General features: G+C 48.1%; 1 protein-coding gene across 2 annotated transcripts in view; it reads left to right on the plus strand.

Moving 5' to 3' along the window:
- Positions 1-2409: 2409 nt before the first annotated feature.
- Positions 2410-19470, plus strand: part of BACE2 (beta-secretase 2) — an 86712-nt gene continuing 69651 nt past the window's right edge. Inside the window, exon 1 of one of the 2 annotated variants that reach the window (XM_057545626.1) lies at positions 2410-3222. In XM_057545626.1, coding sequence (XP_057401609.1) covers positions 2923-3222 — 300 coding nt within the window. In that variant the 5' untranslated portion in view covers positions 2410-2922. The remainder of the gene's footprint in view (positions 3223-19470) is intronic. The other variant, XM_057545625.1, reaches the window with a different exon arrangement.

Here is a 19470-nt window from a genome sequence, read left to right on the forward strand (position 1 = left end):
ACATAAACAAAAGCTCTTTGGGGGTCCTCAATTTTTAAGAGTGTAAAGGGGGCCTGAGACCAAAAAGTCTGAGAACTGCTGGTATAAAAGGAACTCAGAGTTAGTCGTCAGAGCCAGGGAACATCAACATAAGCATCAATGACAATCTTTCTGGCCAAGCGCGCCTCGTATTCCTGGAAGGAATCCCTGGTGAGCTCCTTGGGCTGGAGGGTGAGACCCTTCCTCACCTCCTGCTGTCCAGGGACACGATGATGGTGTTTGCTCTTTGCAAGGAGGGAGGGCCCATCTCACTGTAGGGCTTTAGTTTTCCTGAATGGACCAAGGGAGTGTATGGCTGAAAATGGAGGTGCTCAGGCTGGAGGGAGGAAGGGGAGGAGGAGGAGAAGGGGGGAGAAGGAGGGGGAGGGGAGGAGGGGGGTAGGCTATGGGTGCGGTGAGGGAACATGGGCCAGTCTGGAGAGGATGCGGGGCTGCTATCAAGGAGTGAGGGGGTCACCTCCTCCCTCCCCACTGCATTGGTCACCAACACCACGGAAAGTGGCTTCTTTCTTGGAGAAGCCCTTCAAGGATGCTGTAGAAGAAACCCGAAGCCGGCCAACGGGAAGACTGCCACATATGATTTCAGTTAAAACACCTGGGAGGTTAAATGATTGTTTCCCAAATCCAGCCAGCACCATAGTTCTGAGTAGGGATCAGGAACTCTAAGACCATTCATAAAAACAGAGACCACAAAGGGTATGGCCATCAGATGCTGTCCCTTCTGCCTGCAACATTTTCGGACGCGGCAGCTCTGCCCTCCATTAAAACTGCACAAGTTTCTCTGTGACTATACCTTACTGCACTTGTTTACTCACAAACCTAAACTAGCCCTCTTAAAATGAAAAGCTCATGAACACTCATACTAGATGGAGTCAGGAGTTTCCTGAAGGACAAACCTTAATTAGACTGGATTTTTAAAAACTTCTCTTGTGCTGTTTAATTACTAGAGCAAATGTCTCTAATGTTGCAACTTATATGTCATGTAGCCCATATGTCAATGTCCTTAATAAATTTCATGGGCTTTTTACAAGGTTACAATCTTCTGAGAGCTGTCGGATGTCTTTGGAAACCCCTCAAGACTGGACACTGAGGAGTATAAATAACCATTTTAAAAAAAATTACACTTCTTCTACAACCTTGAATTCGAAATGTGAATATATGAATGTAATAGTTCTGGCATAACTATGCAGATTTATGGGGAATATCAGCTGAGGTTATATCACGGGACCCAACCAGGCCTTCCTCTGTGTGGCTGGGGATTTGTTAAAGTTGGGATATAGTTTGGGGAAATGTGATTTATAGTTAAAGCCATCTGAAAATCAATACAGCTGAAGATCTCTGACATAAGGGTCCCTTGCAGAGCTAGACCTGATTCTAAAATTGGGAAGACAGCAATAAAAATCAAATCTTGAGTAGAAGTAACTGGAAACTGCAAGGAGGAGGGAAGCTTTCCTCCAACCTCCCCGCTGTTTGAAGATGGGCTTGTTTTTTTTTTTAAACAACCAACGCAATTCAGCTGGAGGAGGTAGCGTTTTCTACTCCTTGTTTCCGTAGAAATCGATGGACTTTAGCTTATGGAATTGTCCCCCTTGCGTTTCGTATCTAAAATAAAATAATAACCCTCGTGGCTCGCATTACTGAATGCATTTCTGGGTCTTGGTGTCTGTGGCTAAACAAGTATTAATTAGATAATCCGCAGAGAGCCCGGGGGAAGCGGGAAGGGGTGGGGGTGGGGGGAATGGAGGCAGAGCTGTAAATTCTATGGCCCTGATTTTGGATGATGACTGCAACTTGCTGGGTGGACTGAGGGAGTCCTGGGGCAGGTGAAGGAGCAGCTACTGGCAGCATCGCATCTGCATTACGATCGAGCAGGGGGCGGAGAAGCCCAGGCTCAATGCCAGCTGCGGATGCCACCTCCCCGGCTCAAACGGTGGGCGCAAAGGGAGAACCGAGGCTGGTGCAGCTACAGCAGCCAAGCCCCCTACCTCCCCCAGATTTCTAGAGAGAAGTCTCCAAGGCTCTCGCGTCCTCCCCGGGCTTCCCCGCAACCCTTGCCTCTCCCAGCCTCCACTCAGACCTCTTCAAAATCACTCAGGGGCCCCCGAAGTGGGGACGGGGAATGGGCAGGAACGGGGGTGGAGGGGGTGGGCACAGGAGAGGCCCCGAGAAGCAGCAGGACCCCAGCGGGGGTGGGGGGGGGTGCTGCAGGGCTGCAGGGACGTACTTGGCGAGGGGAGGCGCAGACTCTTTCACTCCTAGAGACGCTCGCGGCTTTTCTGCGTTTCCCTACGCTTCCCGCTGACCCCCACGTCACCCCTGGAAGTCCCCGCCACTAGGGGGCCAGAGAGCACCGGCGGGGCAGCCGGGCGCGCGCGGCCAGGGAGCCGGTTCAGGCCCTCGCTGCCCCTTTAAGGGTTCCCGAAACTTTCCCCCCTGGTATCCGATGAGTCTCGTCACATCCGTTGGCCGTGGCAGCCGGGGCGCGTTCCGAGGAAACTGGGGACTCGAGTTTCCCGGGGAAGAGGCGCGGCCCGAGACGAGCGAGGGTGAACAGGGGAGGCCTGGGTGGACCCGGGCGGACCCCGCGCCTCGCTTTGACCTTGGCCGGGGAGGGGGGAGGGGCCCGGCCCTTGCGGGGCAGCCGCTGCCCGCCAGAGGGGGCAGCGGCGACCAACTTGCTTAACTTGGCGCGGGCTGGAGCGGCTCCGGCGCCTCCTCCTCCCGCACCGCCTCCCCGGTCCTCCTCCCGCCCGCCGCCGCCGCCGGCGGCCCCGCTGCGCGCCCAGCCCGACCCCGCAGTCCAGCGCGCCGCAGAGTCGCTGAGCCGCTGTCGCCGGACGGGACGGGCCCGGCCAGGCGCGCCCCCCGAGCCCCGCCGCGGGCATGGGCGCGCTGGCCCGGGCGCTGCTGCTGCCGCTGCTGGCCCAGTGGCTGCTGCGCGCGGCCCCGGCGCCGGCCCCCGCGCCCTTCACGCTGCCTCTCCGGGTGGCATCGGCCAGCAGCAGCGGGGCGGCGCCCACCCCTGGGCCCGGACCCCCCGCCGAGCCCCGCGCGGACGGCCTGGCGCTCGCCCTGGAGCCCGCCGGGGGTGCAGCCAACTTCTTGGCCATGGTGGATAACCTGCAGGGGGACTCTGGCCGCGGCTACTACCTGGAGATGCTGATCGGGACGCCCCCGCAGAAGGTAGGTCGGTGCGCGCTCGCCAGCCCGCTCGGACCGGGCGCCCTGCAGCCGGGGGCTCTTGGGGTCACCCAGCTGTGCCTCCACGCAGCTTAGCGTCGCCCCCAAAACAGCAGCTGTCCCCGGAGAGCAGATCTTGGGGACGCAGAGGGGCTCCGGGCCGGGAGCCGGGGCGCGCGCACTCGGGGCGCGGAGCGGTGGCAGTCCTGCCCCGGGCGCAGCCGGGGGTGTGTGCAAGCGCTTCGGAACTTATTAAGCTCTCCCTCTCCGTGTGGCTGCGAGGCGAGAGACCTGTAACTTGCCTCTAATGGGATTGCCTTCTGGCGAGCGACGCGTCTTTTCAGCGAGGAGACCTGGCGGTGGGCCCAGGGAGCGGTGCTGCTGTTACCGGGGGAATCACTGAGCGTTAATACTCCCGCCCCTACCCCCGCGCTGTCTCGTCGCTAAGGAGGCTCGTGGACGGCCTCCACAGGCGTAGTACCCTTTCAAAGGGATTCTTGCTTTATCTCAGCTCAAAGCAACCCTGTCCAAGGAGGCTCGCTCGCCGTCCGTCCGCGGAGGGAGCAGCGTTTCCCCAGCTCCACTTTCCTCTCTCGGAGTTGGCTGGTCAGCTTCCTCCGGGCTGGCCCTGCTGCTCAGCCCCTCTGCGCCGATCAAAGAGTCTACATACGTGTGGCGAACGTGTTAAATGCAGTAAAGGGACTGGGGAAAAAAAAAACAACGCTGAGCCAGGCTTCCGGGGACCAAGAGGTCTCCCGGTGACAAAATAAAAATAAAATCAAACAGCGATCTTACCCTCATTTTCAATTATTAGCAGTTTTTGTAGTAAGAAACAAATGTGCCCAGGCCCGGTCATCTTAAGAAAAACAAAATCCCAGGAGTTGGTTTGGCCTCCCTCCTCCTTCCAAACTGCCTAATCTGTGCGTTGAAGTCAAGTTTCTCTTATCCATTGAATACGGTGTCTGAAGATACTTTATTTTTAACATTGTCATTTGGGTTTTAATTCAGCCATGATTCCCCCATAAATAGCACATACTCATGACTTTGGTGTAATTCTAATTAAATTATTCAAGACTTTCTTAAGAGGAAAGACATGCCATGCTAATCTCTTTAAAAAAAGAAACTCTACTGACTAACTTCTATACTTGTTTAATTAGTTTAAAAAAGAAAAGCCTTCAAAAATGTATTTCGGCTCAAAACTTTGATTCTGGTTGCCTTTCATCTAAGCGCTGTCTTTGGCTTCTCCTCGGGTGGATGGTGGCTGGAGAGCAGGGGGAGGGCCGGGGGGGGGGGGAGAGAGTCAGCTGAGGAAGCTTAACTTGACAAGAGGTTGGAGCTGGTAAACGCCAGCACGTGAGAACACGCGCTGGTGGTGAGAACCTGGTGCATTTCACTTTTCACAAGATTTCATGAGATAGTATGAACCTCTTCTTGTGGCCTAAGGATAATCTTTTGGAACCAGGCCTTAAATCATTCACCACTTGGGAAATGTGTGCCTGGAGGTTTTGAGTGGAAGGGAATTCTCTCAACTAAAGTAAAGTAAATTTGGGCAGTTTGGGTCCTGACGCCTGTCTTCCTCCAGAGAAGAGGGGAAGGGAAAAAAGCATCTAGAAGAACGAGAAAATATTTCTCTTGGGCTTGCAAAAAAACACACAAAACAACTTTCCTAAATAATAGTTTGTCTTTATTAATTAATCCAATGACCTTTACTCTAAAATAATGAAGTTTAATGAATTAACAAGAATGTATTGAGTATCTTATGTGATATCTTTACCTTGGCCAAGGAAATAGTTCATTCAAGGTTAGTTCTCAGTTACACATTCGCATGTTTCCAGGGAGGGCTGTTTTTAACAATCCAGATTTAATTTTTACATTTGACGGGAAGTGAAATATTCTTTGCCTCCTTCTTGGCCTGATTTAGTAATAAGCTGCTTTATAGCAGAATTCACGTGTGCGCTTTCCAAATGCCTACTGTAAACTCTTAGGTGTTACTGACGAGTGCATCAGGATTCATTTCTTGCCTACCTCCCCCTGAAACATCTCCGACCACCGGCCAGGTATTTGCAGCAGGCAAGAGGGGGCAGCCATGGGGTGACTTCTGAACTTGAAGGAAGTTTTTTCCTGCTCTGTTAATCGCCAAGAGTCATGCATATGTTTTCTGCTGATTCTCTGAAGCCTAAAATAAAACTTACTTAGGTGGAGAGAAAAATGGAATCGTACATTCAAGCAGTAAATAATCAAGAATCTTTTGAAAATTAAATAATAGTCATAGCTAGTGTGGAGGGCTCCCCTTTTGGCTAGCACCATGCCGTGTGCCTTACATATGCCGTTGCAGGAAATCCTCACAACAGCTCCAAGTTCTTACCCCGATTTAGGGGATGGGACAACTGAAACTTGGAGAGGTTGAATGACTTTCCCAGGGCAACGGGACAAGAAAAAAGGAAAGCACCAGAAGTTGAACCCAGGCAGCTGGACTCCAAAACCCAAGTTCTCAATGACCTGGCAGATACCTGGTCCCTTCCCTTCCTCCCTTCTGACTTCTTTTCTTTGGTTTTTGGCCTCCTATCACCCTTTTCAGCCAGAGATCCCTGAACCGTACACCCCAAGGTATTAGGAACTTAACACGTGACACAAACTGGACTCTCCCAGCCCCTGCCGTTCCCTCCATTGAGTCCCCTTCCTTCCAGGCAAAGCTCAAGGCTCAGCATCATGAATAACTGGATCCAGGTGTGCATAGGAGAGAACATGTGGGAAGATTCAACAGGAACCAGAGCCCCACCATCCCTGCTCTCCCATGGGAAAGGCAACTGTTGGAAATGTGCTCATTCCCTGAATGCTTTAATCAAGAACGGGGGTCCCTCGTTCTGCCTGACACCCTTCAAGACATCACAGTCATGCGCCTGGAAGGCCGTGTGTGAGCTGCCTCACGTTGGCATGGAGATGAGTGCCGAGGCTCTGATACCATTATGTGACTTCTCTCTAACAGTGGAGAACCAGCAGCTGCTTGAACCATGTAATTTGCTCTTATTAATAATAATAATGGTGTTCTAAAGTGATTATAATTACAGCAATTTCCATTATTTTTTTAAAAAAAAGACTTCCACACTAACACAATAAATCCAACTGAAGAAGAAGATGAAGGTCTGAGGCTATATACCTGGTAATGGCTTCAAAAAGTCTTTTGGGGTTTCTGTTGAAAGATTTTCCATCATCTCCACTAATAGAGATAAAGCAGACAGCAAAATGAGTCTCGGATTTAAACGTTGGAACGTATGTAAAGAGCTAACGAATTATTTGGGGGGCTCACATTTTAATCATGGCACGTGGGCTTACTTGCTTCTTAGTACACAGTTATCTGGAAGATTTTGGATTGAAGATATGTATCTGTCATATACAATTTAAAAGTTTGTCTTTTTCAGAATAAGCCACCCAGTGTCCTCAAATTACATTAAGTTCACTGCAGGGGAGGCTGAAAAAGGGTCAGCAAGAAGACGTTTGATGGAAAAAATTGAGATGGTAAATGACTAAAGACAATGCAGAAAGAATGGATCACTGGGATGGAAAGAGCCAGAAAGTCAAAGCTCGGTTCCCACTAGCTCCTTTCGGGGGAAAGGTGCCCTTCCTGAGCTTTGGAGCAATAATCCAACATCAAAGGCTTTATTACGGAGGACTGTGAAAGGCCAAGCCATGGAATCCGCTCCAAACAACTTGGAGAGACAGAGTCTGAGAAATCGTTAACAACTGTGTATTAATAGCTATAACCTTGATTTCAGGCTTATGGGGTTCTGGACACCATGCTAAGCATTTTGCCTGGATCACTTCATTTTCTCTTCACAACAGCATGTACATGCTGAAGTACGTACGGTTATTTGACTTAGTTTTCAGATGGGGAAACTGAGGCTCAGAGAGGCCAAGTCATTTGTCCCAAGTCACACTGATGAGTGCCTGAGTGGGCTTATCCATCAGGTCTGCCCCAGTCCACAGTCTAAGCACTTCACCGCTCTGCATGCTGCTATTTGAGTCGCAGTGACTTTTTTTCTTAAAGAACCATCTTTATTTATCTGTGAATGACTTGGGGGTAGTGGGAAGCGTCCTGGACCCACTGCAGGGTCCCAGATCCTAGTGGCATTACATTACATACTTGACGATGGGCAGGTGACAACCTCGCCATGCTTCCTTTTCCCCATTGGTTGAAGATCTTTTAAGTTCTTCTTAGTTTCCTGCAGCTGATGTAATGAATGACCACAAACTAGGTGACTTAAAACAATAGAAACATACTCTGTCACAGTTCTGGAGGCCAGGAGTCCAAAGCCAAGGTGTCTGTGGGGCTGCGCTCCCTCTGAAGGCTCTCGTATCAAGACAGGAACTGGGGTGTAGGACTTCAGCATCCCTTTTTTATTGGCAGGGTTCGGGGGGACACAATTAACCCATAACAAGTTCATTCTAAGTTTATCATTCTGTGGATTTTTTTTCTTTCATTCTATCCCATCTTTTAATTGCCGATAATTTTAATTTGGAATTCAAGTGTAATTTTCATCAAAGGCAGCAGCACATGGTGGTTTTGGTGTTGTGTGACACAGAGTCTGTGACAAGATATTGTGCTGGGGACAGGGCGGGGGGTTGGGGAGGGGAGGGTTTGGGTTATTTTCTGTATTTCGTATCAGTTTCCTCACTAGAGAATAATCACTTAAATTTTTAAAATGTCTTTTGTCGTGTTGCATTCATTCTAGAATTGCTGCAATTATTGCATAACTTGGGAAAAGCCCACTTAGACAAGCTCAGATCACTGGTATTTAAATACCTATGACTCACAAATACTCATGTTGAAAGCTTGTTTCATGTTTTAAAGACTTTGTAAGGCATCTGTCACCCCTTTTCAATGGAATCCGTTTGATATGAAACACACGCCTTTTCCCCTCAAGCATCTCCAGCATTTTCTTGACTTCTGCCTGACTTCCTTTGTTGTCGGTAGGTGGCTTGACCTCCTCTGGGCTTCCTGTTTCCTCCTAGAATGATTGCTGACCCCGTTCTAACTAAAACCAAAAGGGAAAGGTCAAGGTGAGCCATTGCCAGAGGGATTTCTCCTCCAGGGTGGGCTGTGTCAGAGCTGAGGAGAGGAATTCAGAGGCGGCATTTTCCCTTCCTCGGGGTGTTGGACAGCACACCCTGGGGTTTATTTTATATCCCAGACGCTGAATGGAGCAGGTCAAGCCTCTGGCCCTGGATTCCGGGTCCACCTGGGCTGAGGACCGGGGTTGGTGGCTTCGGACTCTCACCCCAGCCCCAAGCAGAGGGCAGCAGGGGTAGGCGTTGGGTCCCGTCTGATGGTGAGCAAGGCACTTCTCCCTCGAGCCTAAGAGCCTCCTTTTAGGACTAACAAAGGGCCTTCTCCTTACACTTGGCTTCCCTGCCATCTGTCACAGGTTCCTTCTTGCGCTCACTCTGTTCTGCTTGCCCAGCCCAGGCTGAATGTTGACAGAGGACCTCATTGTTTGTTACTGACAACGGATACCACCTGGAAAACAGAACCCACCTGTGAGGCAGGTGGACGGCCCACCTCGGCTTCTGTGCCTCGTGCATGGATACTGAGGGGTATGGTGTGAGTTAGGGTGTGTGTCCCATATTCTGGGCCAGTTTCCCGGGCTGTGGAGAATGTGTGTGTGATGCCTGGTTGGACCGGCTTTCATGGGGCTCCCCTTCATCCTCTCCTGGCCCAGATGGACTATTTGATTTTTTTTGCCTATCGTACTCAATAAAAAAGTCGCTTTTCTGCTCTTGGAATTCTCAAAGAGGTAAAGCGACTCTTGGAGAGCTGACATCACCACAGGAAGGAAACAAAACTCGTAGGTTTGTTTCTGAGTTAATGCTTGCTACCCCGCACAGGTCTCGGGTTGGACGTTTCCTAGTTTTATTATAAGACGCATCATATACCAGTACCTAGAAACACACAGTCTCAGCCCTGCCATTTTAGGAAGATGAAGAGGACTGCCTTCAGTGTAAAGGGGTGATGCCCTGGGCCGGCTTCATCGTGCCCGCGAGCCATAAAGGGCAGTGGAAAACCTCTCCCTCCATTTCACACTAGACTGAGGACACACGGGGGGAAGGATTTATACCCGGCCCTCCCAAGGACCCTGCGCACCTCCAGCCCTCCCCAGCCCCGTGCCGGATAAATGCACTTCTTGGCAGTGGGCTGAGAACTACTTCAGTTTGTCTGCCCTGCAAACCCCCTGCCAGGAACCCAAGAGAACCACCCACAAGGCAGCCCCCCCAGAAGGGGGCACCGTGGGGAAAAAGGGTGGAAAGCACTGAATCAAAAGGTTTTCCAGGTAGCCTACGGAGGGCGGGATAACCAGGTCTGACCCCCGTTCGAGGCAGGATACACGGCCAGAAGGGAAGCTGCTGCTTTGTGAAGGGGGGCGTGGACTCCAAGCCCCAGAGGGGCATCCAGAGCCCCTTTCGCTGCATCAAGCTGCCTCCTGGGGAAATTCATTAGCTTTCCCCAATCAGACAGGCCACCAAGGAGCAGGCAGGTCTGCGCGTTTGTCACAGCCTTTGGGAATTAGGCGTTTCTGGTGCTGATCCCAGATGGGCTGCTTGCCAGATATTGATGTGGGCGAGCAAGTTCTTCAGCCCTTCGGGGCCTCAGTTTCCTCATCTGTAAACAGGGGATTTCACCGGGTAACCTGAGATGCTTCCTAGAAGCTCTGACACTCAGTGATTATAATCCATTTTGTTGGTGAGAGCTTCCGATAGCCCTAATTTTCAGCAGCTGCATGCAGGTGCGTCACCCGGGGGTCTATTAAGATGCAGAATCTGGTTCAGGCCCTGGGGAGCCGGGGGGGGGGGGGGGGGGGGGGTGCTAGATGCTGCCAGCTCCAAGGGCAGAACTGGAGTCCTTGCTCCGCAAACCAGCTGGCTGCAGGGAGGACTAAGAACACCTTGTAGGGTTGGTTAAAAATACAGATTCCCAAGACCCAGGCCAGACTGACAGGGCGAGAGAGCCTGCACTGGGGCCTGAGAATCTGCATTTTATCACGTCTCTCAACTCCCTCCCCCACTTAAGCAGCAAGCCTGGCCCCGTCCCTTGGACACTATTTGAGGCCACGAAGAGGCCAGAGTCTCCTCTGCTGGGTGGTTTCCTGAAGGGAATCGGTAGGTTCTTTCATCTTCCTAAAGGCTGTTGTCTGATTAAGTGTTAACTCTGCCCATTTAGGAAATCTCTACCTCGAGCAGATTGGGTTCCAGAAGCTTCCTTGCACTTGGCAGGTTGGGAAAGTGGAGTGCGCATTCTCCAGAGCAAGAGCTCTAGGGCCGTGCTGTTCAAAGTCTCTGTGCTGACTGTGTCCATGTGAAATTTCCAGTCTGTCCCGATCAGTCGTTTGTAAATCAATGAAAATGAATTACTAGGAAAAGGAAAGTTTAAAAGACATACACGTACAAGAGCCATATTTTAAATTATGAGCTTCAGCGGACGTCCCGTTTTCTGTTTGCGCTGATCTCAAAGTTTCCAGGGCTTCCTCCCCCATCCTGTGGTTACCTTATTGCTGACACGTAACCATTTGTGGATGGGCGCCACCAGCGGGGCATTCGTGGAGTGCAAGTTAGAAGTTGTTACAAATGGTTCCAGTTGCATTTGTTTTGCCACCTCCTGTCTTTAGCGGGACAGTGGTCATTTTCACTAAAGCAAAAAGGAAACGTGAGTGTTGGGTTCTCGGCTTTCAGCCCTCTCAAGAGGGGGCGGGTATAGAGCTTTATCCTAGGGGTAGCAAGTAAGTCTAACTCAGCGGTTCCCGATCCAGGGAAATTGTATCCTCCAGGGGACATTGGGCACTCTCTGGAGACATTTTTGGTGTCACAGTTTGGGTGGTACCACTGGCATCTGGTAGGTGGATGTCCAGGGACATCCTACAATGCACAGGACAGAGCCCCTCACCCAACCAAAGATTACCTGCTCCCAAATGTCAGCAGTACCAGGGATCTGAAATCCTGCCCAGAGCAGGGAGGGAGGCTGTCCGTCACAAGCATCTGTGTGGGCACCAGTGGGGAGTGGCAGCAGGCCCACACCACCTGTGGGTCTCCGGATCTTTGCAATCCTGTCTTGTTCCAGTGCCGTGGTTCTTCTTGCCAGATGCAGTAAGGCACTTCTAACTCGAGTGATTGGGGATGAAAGAGGTGAAAGAATTTTGAACTAGACTCAAAGGATGAGCATGCTTTACTCCTTCATTCTGTGTATTTATTAAGCACCTGCTGTATGCCAGGCCCTATCCTAAGCCCAGGGATGCAACAGTCAACTAGACGAAGATGGCCCTTGCTTTTCTAGAACCTGCGTGTTTGTTGGGAAGACAGATTGTAAAGAAAGTAAACAGAAGTTTTGATGGGTACCGAGCGACAGTACAGCCCAGTGATGGGCGTGGGTAAAGACCCCTTTAGAAAGGGGGACCCATGTTCCAGGATGAAGCCAGGCAGGCAAAGCCTATACCAGGAGGGCATACAGCACCAGCACAGTGGGCCACGGGGAGCCGCTCTGACATGCCCGGCTTTTGGAGCAGTTCCTTATTCATCTGCTTTAAAATTGTGCTTTGAGGTTCGATTTTATTAGAACCAAGGCCTTGCAAAGTGTGAAAACATTATGCTACATGCTTCTAGGTCACGTGTGTGCAGGGTGTGAGGAGTTGGGGGAGGGGAGTTCAGTATGGTTGTCAGGGAGAGTTTCTGAATAAGGAAGGAAAGTTAAACTCGGGGTGCCGGGGCAGGTGGGGTGCAGGAGACCACTTAGACTTGTGTCTTGGTTTGGGTTTCCCCAGAAACAGACTGAGACGAGGATGTGAGTTGGACAGTTCACTTGGAAGGGGATGGGGAAGTGTGGGTGAGGAAGAGGTTGCAGGCGTGGGCAGTGGGCTCAGTCCCCTGGGATCTCTGAGAGGGAATGTCACCTAGACTCAACTGTGCCAGCTGAAGGGCAGAGGAGCTGGACATTTACCATCCACTCCGGTTGGTCCTGGGTGAGGGCTAACGGGGGCAGGTTTGTGGTCCTGCAGCTGCTGGCAAGAGAAGCCTGCAGGCAGAGTCCCGGGAGACTTTAGGGTCAGGGGCACAGAATTATTGGCATCAGCACAACGTACTGCGGCCACGGCACCCCTCCTGCCTGGGGCCACGGCTGGGCTAATATTTGAGGAATAAAAGAAGGATTACTCTCTGCCACTGAATGTATTTGAGAGCATCATTTTGGCCCACGAGTCACAAAGCAGAGTTTTAAAGCTCTGCTTTAAAATCCTAACTTCCTGGAGTGTTCTAGAATCTAACTCACGAAAGCCTCTGTGAGTCAGTCCGGAGCGAGCCTCTCATTGCTGCGTGTACTTTGAACTTTTCTCTGGAAAAGGAAGATGTGATGTGTAAGCACTGGGAGAAAATGGTTGGGGGGCAAAGAGAGATTTCGTTTGAGGTTAAAAACAACCACAAAACCTCCTTTGAAAATCGAATGCTCTGAACATAAGGATTTTCAAAACCTTTTGAGTGGCTGGCGCCTTGTGATGTGGAAGAGCAGGCATGCAAAGGTCACAAAACTGCCAAGTTCCTGATCCAGGGACACTGACATGTCGTCTAATCCATAACCGCATTCACCCAAGTGAGGCCCCCCTGTGTGCGTAGGAATTTACTGCCTAATAGTTTGCTTATAGTCTCCCTAACATCAGTTCTTCAGTATACACAAATTTCAAAAATATATAAAATACTTTTTGTTGTCCTTTGATCAGTAAGTGTACGTACATTTTGGCTCATTCACCCTGTAGGACGTGGGTGACTTCCATTTCCCCGCCTCCTTGGTTGCTTCACCCAAATAGGAGATGCTGCAGTGCCCATTCAGGCTGGGCTGGTGGTGGGGGTGGAGTCCTCACCTTCCTCTCCATGTCTGAGCAGGTCCTTCACTTGGAGACTGCTCACCTCTGCGTCTTAGAACGCACGCCTTGTTGTCCTGAGTTTATGAACCGTGAGGCTGGCCAGAGAACTGAGAAATCCCAGTATTTGTGTTCAGGCTTCCGGCGGAGGCAGGGACCTGCTGAACCTCAAATCCGAGCCTCATGCCCCAGCCCAGCTTCACCAGAGCTCCGTGGGGGGCTCCTGGGGGTCGGCACAGCCAGTGGTCAGTGGTGCCCTCTTCCCGTTTCCTGCCGGTCCTTCAGTCAGCACCACCTCCGATCCCCACCCAAGAGTGAGTGGAGACACAGGAGCCGGGCCGTCCCGGCTCCTCTGGCCAACAGCACCTTGATGTATCCCTCAGAGACTTTTTTCTTTATTATTGAAGTATAGTTGATTTACAATACTGTATTAGTTTCAGGTGTACAGCATAGTGATTCGGTAGTTTTATAGATTACACTCCGTCAAAAGTTACTACAAGAGAATGGCTATAATTCCGGGCGCTGTACAATATATCCTGTTGCTTATCTATTTTATGCATAGTAGTTTGTATCTCTTAATCCCCTAGCCCGATCTTGCCCCTCCCCCTAGCCCGATCTTGCCCCTCCCCCTTTCCTCTCTCCAACTGTATATACGCTGACTACATCTTCTTTATGCATTACTATTGATGGACAGTTGGATTGCTTCCACATCTTGGCTATTGTAAATAGGGCTGCTGTGAACATTGGGGTGCATGTGTTTTCTTATTCTTTGGCTATATACTCAGGAGTGGGATTGCTGGATCATATGGCAATTCTATTTTTAGTTTTCTGAGGAACCTCCATACTGTTCTCCATAGTGACTTCACCAATTTACATTTCCACCAACAGTGTAGGAACCTCAAAGCACAATTTTAAAGCAGATGAATAAGGAACTGCTCCAAAAGCCGGGCATGTCAGAGCAGCTCCTTTTCTCCTCATCCTCACCAGTGTTTGTTATTTGTAGACTTTTTGATAATGGCCATTCTAGCAGGTATGAGTTGATATCTCATTGTGGTTTTGATTTGTGTTTCTCTGATGATTAATGATGTTGAGCATCTTTTCATGTGCCTATTGGCCATCTATATCACTTCTTTGGAAAAATTTCTATTCAAGTCTTCTTCCAATTTTTTGATTGGGTTGTTTTTTTTGATATTGTGTTGTATGAGCTGTTTATGTATTTTGGATATTACCCCTTGTCAGTCATATCATTTGCAAACATTTTTCTCCTATTCCAAGGGTTGTCTTTTCATTTTCTCAGTGGTTTCCTTTGCTGTGCAAAAGCTTTTAAGTTTAATTAGGCCCCATTTGTTTATTTTTTTGCCTTAGGAAACAGCCAAAAAAATATTGCTACGATTTATGTCAAAGAGTGTTTTGCCTATGTTCTCTTCTAGGAGTTTTATGGTTTTAGGTCTTACATTTAAGTCTTTAAACCATTTTGACTTTATTTTTGTATATGGTAGGAGAAAATGTTCTAATTTCATTGTTTTACATGTAGCTGTCCAGTTTTCCCAACACCACTTGTTAGAGGCTGTCTTTCCTCCATTGTATTTTCTTGCCTCCTTTGTTATAGATTAATTGACCATAGGTGTGTGGGTTTATTTCTGGCTCTCTATTCTGTTCCATTGATCTCTGTGTCTGTTTTTGTGTCAGTACCATGCTGTTTTTATTCCTGTAGCTTTGTAGTATAGTCTGAAGTCTGGGAGGGTGATACCTCCAGCTTTGTTCTTCTTTCTCAAGATTGCTTTGGTAATTCAGGGTCTTTTCTGGTTCCATATGAACTTTAGGATTATTTGTCCTAGTTCTGTGAAAAATGCCATGGGTATTTTGACAGAGATTGCATTAAATCTGTAGATTGCTTTGGGTAGTATGGCCATTTTAACAATATTAATTCTTCCACTCCAAGAGCACAAGATATCTTTACATTTCTTAGTATCGTCTTCAGTTTCCTTCCTCAATATTTATAGTTTTCAGAGTATTAAGTCTGAAAGGTAAGGTTAAGTTTGTTCCTAAGTATTTTATTCTTTTTAATGTGATTTTAAAACTTTCTCTTTCTGATAGTTCATTATTAGTATATAAAAGAGCAACAGATAACCAAATATTAATCTTGTATCCTGCAACTTTGCTGAATTCATTTATTAGTTCTAATAGTTTTTTTGGTGGAGACTTTAGGGTTTTCTATGTAGAGTACCCTCAGTCTTGAAGCTAGTTTTACATTGTCATCTGCCTTCATGCTGTTGATAAGCCCAATGCCATTGTGATTTCTGATTTTCGTCTATGAACTGTATATGAACTATACATGAGATATTGTAAATGTGTTATTATTAGACCTGGTATTCTGAAACTTCATGATGATGTCTTTTTTTTTTTTTTTTTTTTTATGCTGGATGCTTGGTGAGTCTTTTCAGTCGAGAATTTCAAGACATTCAGTTCTGAGAAATTTTTTAGTAACTGTTCTCTCCTTTGGACCTCCTATTATCCAGATGCTGGGGCCATCCTGTGTGGTCTCTCCTATTTCCCATCTCTTTGTCTTTTGGTTCTACTTTCCATATTCATTTCTGCTATCTTAATTCTAATTTTCAAGAACACTTCTCTGAATGTTTCTCTTTTGATTGTGCCTTATTCTTGTTTCAAAGTTGCATACCTTCTATTACTCTGAGAAAATTATGACTTTTTTTTGAAGTTTTCTTTCAGCTTCCTGCCTTATCTTCTGAGTTCCTTTCCTCAGGGTGTTTGTCATGGTCTCTGTGTCTCACCTAGAGGCTTTTCTCAAATAGCTGGTGATTGTGGCTGTCTTTTTGTATTTAAAAGAGAAACATTACAAGGCTGATTGGAAGTTCAAGGCTGTGTGTACACAGGGTATGGAGTATGTTCTCATTATGTGTGTCCATGTCTAGTTTTTGAAACATGGCAATGGTAATGATTCTGTTACCTGACCTGTGGCAGCTATTTTCAGTTGAGTGACCAAACTAAAACACCTTCCCCAGTCTCTTCTCTCCAGCCTGAATCTGTTCACTGGAGCATCCTTTGTGACTAAGGACGTAGCTGTGGACAATGGGATCTAAATGGGATCTCCTGAGGGATTTCAGGGAAAGTGTATGTTTTCCTGATAAAGGTGGCACGTGTGGCTGGGATTATAATTTCTCCTCCCTCCTGTGTTTGATGCAAATGCAAGGCCTTCCACAGGGGCAACCAACTTCTGACCTTGAACAAGAGGTCAGGGGGAACAGCAGAGATCTGACACTGACTTTCCCTGAGATGTTTATCTAATACCAACTTTCTCAAGAGACTTCTTGATATGGAGAAAAATAAACCCCTACTTGTTTGGGCTACTCTAAATCTATAGTTTTCTGTTTACTTGCAGCCAAAAGCATTCCAAAAGATGCATCATCATATATTTGGGGGGAAATAATAGCTTAATAATAATTAAAAAATAGTTTAGGGCAATTTGTCCTTCTTTTCCTCTCCTTGAACTCTCCAAAGAAGAGAAGAACACGTCTAAAAATCTTGTCACTATTGTCTTTGTTGCTGTTATGGACAAGGCGCTTATTTCCAGTGATCAAGGTGTGTCCCTGTTACAGGAATCTAGGCTTTGGTCACCACAGAAGGAACCCCACAAGAGAGGACCACCAGAGGGAGTTTGTATGGGGTAGACCAGAGATCAGCCAACTAAGGCCTGTGGGCCACGTCTGCCGGTTTCCTTAATAAGGTTTTATTGGAACACAGCCATATGATTTGTTCACATGTCATGTGGGGCTGCTTTCGTGCTACAGTGGCGGAGTTGAGTGCATGAGACAGACACCATTTCCCAAAGTCTAAGATACTGACTATCTGGCTTTATACGAAAAAGTTGGCTGACCTCTGGGTTGGACTGTCAGGCGCTAGAGACTAAGGAGGGAGTAGAAAGGGCCAACTGACTAGCAGTGGTTTCTGCCCACTGCAGGAAGCTGCAGGTGGGAGCCATCCGTGGTGGGGATGGGGAGGAGGAGACAGTGATTCTAAGGAGCCCCCTGCATGTAGACATCAGCCGCATCCAGAATCTACCATCTGTGAAGTCAAATAACAACGTTCCTGCCCCTTACCTTTCTACTTCCCCTGTTTCAGTCCTGGAGAAATCTGGGACATCATTGTGATCAAGGTGAGGAAATAGAAATAAATCCAACCACACCTCCCCTTCCCCTCTGTATCTCTGAGCCTCAGGCAGGCCCATTATATTGGATGCCAGAAAGAAGCTTCGACATTAAAGAGGACGGGACTTATAATACCTAAAAATAAATTTATTGCCAGAAAACTATTAGAAAAATATAGCTTTGGCCAAGATTTCATTAAAGCATGGGGAAGAGCAATTTGCAGAGCTTGTTTGAAGGCATTTGTATGACAAGAGAAATTTCTATTAAAATGTTATCCCATCCTACAAAGGCTATGGAGGGGAGTTTAGAAATGTCTGGGCAAATTCATATGCATTTATCCTTTGGCTCAGAAAGCCACTCCTAGGAAATTACACAAAAGTTACATTGGGCAAAAATAGGAAAAGTAATTCACAAGGCTAGTCTTTGGAATGTTACTTGTAATACCAAACGATTGGAAACAACCCAAATGCTCCTGGGAAGGGGACTGGGGGTGTGAACCACAGCACATCTGTCCCGTGGAATGGGAGGCAGCTGCAAAGAAACGAGGATGCTCTTCAAAAGCTTCAAGTGAGGACAGCAAGGTGGAGAAAAGGGAGGACAGTGTGCATCTAAGAAAGTGGATCCAGCGCGTGCAGGTGCCTCTCTCTCAAGATTGTCCAGGGCAGAAGTCGCCAACATTGCGCAGATTCTGCAGCCACGTGAGCCCAGCCTCTGTTCCCGCGCATACTCCCCTTCTTACAGAGGCTGCCGTAGTTTTCAGGCTTCAGCACATCATTGGTCTGGTTTGCTTTTAAAGACAAGACCTCTGAAGATGAGTTACGTGCCTTTATTTCCCAGAAAGCCACAGTTCCAGATTTGCTGACTTATTGCAACTGTAAGTGGCTGTCAGCAGCATGCTACTTCATAGGTATTGAAAAAAAATAACAAATATAATTAAAACATGTCCTTTAAGGTGATATTTTATTTTATTTTTTAAAATATTTTAAAAAATTTATCTTGTTTATTCTTTTTTTTTGGCTGTGTTAGGTCTTCGTTGCTGCAAGCGGGCTTTCTGTAGTTGAGGCGAGCAGGGGCTACTCTTCATTGCGGTGCGCGGGCTTCTCACTGTGGTGGCTTCTCTTGTTGCAGAGCTCGGGCTCTAGGCGGACGGGCTTCAGTAGTTGTGGCTCGCAGGCTCAGCAGTTGTGGCTTGCAGGCTCTAGAGCGCAGGCTCAGTAGTTGTGGTGCACGGGCTTAGTTGCTCCGGGGCATGTGGGATCTTCCCGGACCAGGGCTCGAACCCATGTACCCTGCATTGGCAGGTGGATTCTTAACCACTGTGCCACCAGGGAAGTCCTTAAGGTGATATTTTAACCCTGAGCTGAAAACAGCTTTTCAACAGAAACTCCTGCTATGGAGAGTCTTTTGAAGATGATATCTTTAAATGTCTCCATCATGATTTGGTTTCTACTACCAAAAATGATATAAGTTTGCTACCTATAAAAATAGTTTTGAACCCTTGACCTGGAAATTGAATTTTCTACCTGGGTAAAAATCTTCCAGAGAATTTCAGCTGTTTAAGAAAAATAACAACCTAGAGATAAGTTGTACCTTATGGTTGGTTTGCTGGAGCTACTTATTGACATTCGGGAAGATGAAAGGTTACCATCCACTGTCCCCATTTTACAGATGAGTAAGCAGAGGCGCAGACAGTCACAGTGTTGAGGCAACACACTGCATGAGGCCAGAGCCAGGATTTCAAAATGAGTGAGCTGGTCCCAGACCGTGTGCTCTGAACCACTTCGCCAAGCTGCCTCTTAGCACATAAGTTATGGATAGACACACATATATGGGTTGAATACACAGATATATTTTCCTTGATGGGGCAGTTTATCCAAAAATTTCACTAGTCTATGAGAATTCAGGAGCCTTGTAAGGGACGGTGGACCTGGTTTGATTCAAGAGAAACTGCCCATTGCTGAACTGAGCCAATGTGTCTGGTCCTCAGGCCAGTTCTTGGAAAAGCACAGATGCTCAGAAAATAGCCATTCATTTGTTCACTCTCCGGTCTGTCCCTGACACTTGGCCTTCTGGAGAATGGACCGGCTGCCTTCTTTAATAAGCTCCTCAGCCAGAGCAGTCCCAGAATAGAATTAGACAATTGAAAGCTTTATCTAAACCATAAATATCAACTCCCAGCGGTGGTTGCCAGG

This window comes from Balaenoptera acutorostrata, chromosome 4 (genome assembly GCF_949987535.1).
Source record: "Balaenoptera acutorostrata chromosome 4, mBalAcu1.1, whole genome shotgun sequence".
In the NCBI taxonomy this organism is placed as follows: Eukaryota; Metazoa; Chordata; class Mammalia; order Artiodactyla; family Balaenopteridae; genus Balaenoptera; species Balaenoptera acutorostrata.